The sequence below is a fragment of the Berghia stephanieae genome, chromosome 4 (assembly GCF_034508935.2).
Source record: "Berghia stephanieae isolate SIO BIC M18660-M18661 chromosome 4, UCSD_Bste_1.3, whole genome shotgun sequence".
Lineage (NCBI taxonomy): Eukaryota > Metazoa > Mollusca > Gastropoda > Nudibranchia > Aeolidiidae > Berghia > Berghia stephanieae.
The window spans coordinates 71,772,533-71,777,027 of NC_088363.1; the positions used below are offsets into that span (position 1 = coordinate 71,772,533).

The following is a 4,495-nucleotide window of genomic DNA, read 5'->3' on the forward strand; positions in this document are numbered from 1 at the left end:
TGTAGAGTGTTTTCTTTCTGGGGGGGGGGGGGGTATAGAGGGAGATAATCTGCGTTGATTGAGATTATTTTGGAGCTTGCTGCCTTGAAAACATGCTTTTTTATGCTCCTTTTTTCTAACCCAATAAGCATAATATTGAGGGTTGAACTTGTTTAGGTAAAGTGGAGCGTGTGCTTGGATGCAGACTATGTCAGATTGTTCTTCTCTTTTCAGGACTTTATGTTGTTTTTAAGGTTTGGGTTTTATCATGTCTTCGAATCATATCTTTTTGGTTGCCTTTAGGTCAAATAAAGGGGCTTTGATAGCTCAGTTGGTAGACCACTTACTCTCAAAGGGACCGAGACTGATCGCAGGTGAAGTCGTGATTTTTTTCTGACACCCCCCACCCTCCTTGTCCACCCTGCCGCGATCGGGTTGCTAATTCCATTATATTTGACGGAAAGTACTTTGCGATAAACTAGCATCCTATCCAAAGGGTGGCAAATATTGTCCATTTCACGCTATAGAAGCCGGGATAAACTCCAGCACCATGGGTTTAATGGCTTGAGATACTAGATCAAACAAGCGTTTATCAACTGGTAGCTTGGTAAATTAAATCAAGGGTAAGGTTTAGTTCAGATTGACAGACAAGATTTTTTGCGATGCATTGGTCTTTAATGACAACCTAAGAAGGAATAAAATGGGTTATGTTTTATAAATGTTTTATTCTAAATGGAATATGCAGTGTATATGAAACCAATTACAACCATACTTATACTCTAAATTATAAGAGTATACATAATATACAACCACACTATATTCACTTGTACTTTATTTCATAACCATATATTCCTCAAATAAAGAAATATTTTCAAATATACAATAGACAACCTTTTATGCCATTTCATTACAATCAATACATTATTTCAGTTTTACATAAACCGAGTAATCTTTAAAATCGCACAAAACATACTAAAGTTCTTCTTTAACATCTGGCTTTTTTACAAAGTCCATTGGAGTACCTCCAAATATAGAGTCAGGGACTTTAACTCCAGTACACTTAGGTCCTTTAAACTCAAAAAACAGTCTCACAAAAGGAACAGGAAACGTGCTCTTCGATGGTGACGTCATAAATTTAAAATTACCTCCTAAAAATAGCCTGAAGACATTTCCTCCTTCGGGTTGAATTTCCCCTACAGCCTTTCCTAAAGAAAAAGTTAAATATTTAGGATTTGTTGGAGATTTTCCAATGACCATATCCCCGAGAAGTGCGTTTGTGTAGGTGCCTTGATAGTCGGTCAATGAGAAGTCTGGTGATTTGACCTTGAAGTCAAAGTCGGGAAATTCCACCGTCTTGATAAATGGTTCTGGGAAGCTGCAAGCATTGGTCAGGCCAATCCAAGGATCTGCTTCCAGTAGTAAGTCGCTGATGTAGTAGGTAAGAGCCTGGAATAAATGAGTAAATTATTAAGCCTACAAACGTATTACGTCTTTTGTTGTGTTGCTGTTTGAGTTTGACGTTTCGTTCGCTTTTTATTATGTGTATTTGTTTCGTATTTTATTTAAAATCTAGAAATACGTTTCATAGAGCGTTCAATGTCTACCCTTTATTTAATCAAGAGTGTATTATGATCTCTTATTTGTGACATCTTTAACCAACCATCTAAAAACGTTACTATGTGAGGGTAAACCTGTTACAATAAATCAAATTTTAGACTTAACTTAAACGGTTAGAGTAAAATAAATGCCATTATTGAGGAGAGTGAGTTTCATTTTTTACCAAAATTTCTTACTTCTAATCATACTTTCTTTAAGCTCAATTTTCCTCAACATGTCAATTCCTATAATATAATACCAGATTTGTGCTACAATAATTGCCCAACATTTAGGGAAACTCTAAATACACCTTATAGGAGATACTAATAGAAATTGACAGGCATATATATATATATATATATATATATATATATATATATATATATATATATATATATATATTACCTGTAACTTCATCATCCATTTGTCAAGCGTTTCGCAATGATTTAATCATTTCTCCAACAGAACAAATTTTCTACTCATACGAATGTTTTGTAATAGTACTCTTACAATATTTTTCACTCCTTTCCCCCACATACTCGTTCACACCTGGGTCAAGTGTAATATGCCTTATTCAAGACAAAACAGTTAATAATATTGCTATCATTCTGACTTATCCAATACTTGGCATCGCTCAACACGGCTGGGTTTTGTTATAGGACGATGCACCTCGCCGTGCGGCTAGGCCACCGACACTTTCATTCAATTTAATAAGAAAGTCTCGATTCAAACTTTTAGCACCTGTAATGTAGCCAAAGGTATGTCTGAGTGTTTCTGTCCATTGATGACGATAAAGATACCGATGCTTTTCTCTGGAATCAACCACATGATGGACTGATAGCCTGGTAAACTACCCGATTGCCACGGGACCTGGTATCCTGAAAAAAAAAATGAATGCACACATTTATATGGGGTATTATCATTTTCAACGCCTGTTTCTATTCTAGCTAGACTGCCCTATGAGATCAGCTTGGTACCGTACAAATCACCGGCAAAGTGGAGTTTTTATGTTAACATTTATTTCTATATTTCTCATAATCGCCTCCATTAATTTATTTGTTTATCATGTGTGATAAATTGGCTAAAGTGTCTCGACAGATGCCAATGCAGAATGGCATATTTTTAAAATTATTGACACGTTTTCAGTCATTTAAAACGATGTCTATAGTCAGTGTTAATGACAAAAGAGGACAACACATTGTCATGTATTTCGTCTTATACAAAACTGTATCTTTCTTAAAGCCGGGATTAACTCCAGCTCAAAAAATGCACGCTTGCTATATTGAATTGCGTTGCCCTTTATAAACTAACAGATATTTCTATTTTACATTAAGTTGTGCCAATCTTCTTTTTTTTTTAAATATCATTTATTTTATTTTTATGAATGAATTGTAAAAATTATGATTAATGTGATTGTCTGGAATATTCTTTTTTACCACTTTTGATCAAGCATTGCGAGTTTTAACGAATAGCGAATAGCGATATGAATGTTTGGTCAAACCGATTCACAACTAAACCATATCCCCATGTGTGAATGATGAATTTTTGATATTCTATGTTTATAAACGAGCCTTTGTTTTATATTTCCAATAATGTCTTTTAAAAATGTAAAGGTAACAGGACAAAAACGGACAGTTGAGTAAAAATCTAATACAGACCAGTTATTATCTTTTAACATGTAATAAAAGATATCGAGAATAATTGCTTTTCTGATTTAGTATCATAGGCGGTTCCAACAAGAATGACGTCACTCAAACATGGTGTTTCCGTACTCGTGGAAAGTCAGCCAATGTTCTGAAAGTTTATGTAATTTATTATTGGAGAGTTTTAGGAGCATGAGAAATTGTAAGTGATTCTTCAACGAAATTGTCCTCAGGAGTCAATTGGCCGACAACTCTTCATCTTATGTTAACCCTCTCCTTACCAACCATTAGAAAATCGTCACATTCGTTATGATCCAACCAGCACTTTCATCATTCAGCCTTCTTTTTTAAATCACACAATTTAAAGAAAAATGTATTCTTACAGCTATAATAACGTGACACTGTGTTGAGTTCATTTTGCTGATCAATATTAGACCGATCTATGCATAGAATGTATTTGTTGCTTTTCTGTTTGAGTAAGAAAAAAACATATTTTTGTGTTCGGTGGGTTTGTGGAAAATTATGAAAATGGTTGGTAAGAAAAGGGTAAGCTTGTCAGAGTTTGTGCTCAACGTGGTGCTTTTCACACGAAGTGCATAATTCTATGATAAATTGGATCTAAGCTACCGTGCTAGGCAAGGCTTGAAGGGTGGAAAGGAGACCTACCTCTGTAGGTGTTCCTAAAGAACCCCATGGCATATCCCACATTGATGTCCGGGACTGGCCAGTGATGGCTTGATCTATCGAGACTGGCTCTAAGGTAAATGACAGGAAGTATTCAAGACGTGATAAATTTGATCATGATCATTAAAATGACGATTAAGAGTGAAAATACACCACTGGTATAATATATTAATCAATAAACAATTGTTTAAGAATAAAATGAGCTTAAAATAGAATATAAAATAGTTGTGGGGTTTTTTTTCATCGAGAGAAATAGTCCTTGCTATCCTTTGAAAAAGTACTTTTCATCACAATAAGATAGAACAAAGTTGACGTCCCTCGGGTTTTTGTTATTGTTTTTTGCCATCCATGTTTATGAGTAATTCTCACTAAACTTTATTAACCAGACTATAAGCGTTCAAGGTTACACAAAGTTTTGTATGTTAGTGCGTTATACTTCGGGATGGCAACGTTGTTAGTTTCTTAGCCAAGCAAATACTATCTATAGGTTTTACGTCAAAACAAATCATAATAAGTCATCAAAAATAAAATAAAAATTTGATTTTGTATGACTGCCCTGCCGCGGTTGTAAAAAATCACATTTGCTAATGAAA

The 4,495-nt window shown here is 34.7% G+C and overlaps 1 protein-coding gene across 2 annotated transcripts in view; it reads right to left on the bottom strand.

The window, feature by feature from the left end:
- Positions 1 to 684: 684 nt before the first annotated feature.
- The window catches only part of LOC144971157 (uncharacterized), a 13,719-nt gene continuing 9,908 nt past the window's right edge, over positions 685 to 4,495 (bottom strand). For both annotated transcript variants that reach the window (XM_078911637.1, XM_078911638.1), the window contains exons 8-10: positions 3,885 to 3,973; positions 2,317 to 2,453; positions 685 to 1,425 (exon numbers count right to left, since the gene is read on the bottom strand). In XM_078911637.1, the coding sequence (XP_078767763.1) occupies positions 952 to 1,425; positions 2,317 to 2,453; positions 3,885 to 3,973 (700 nt within the window). In that variant the 3' untranslated portion in view covers positions 685 to 951. The remainder of the gene's footprint in view (positions 1,426 to 2,316; positions 2,454 to 3,884; positions 3,974 to 4,495) is intronic.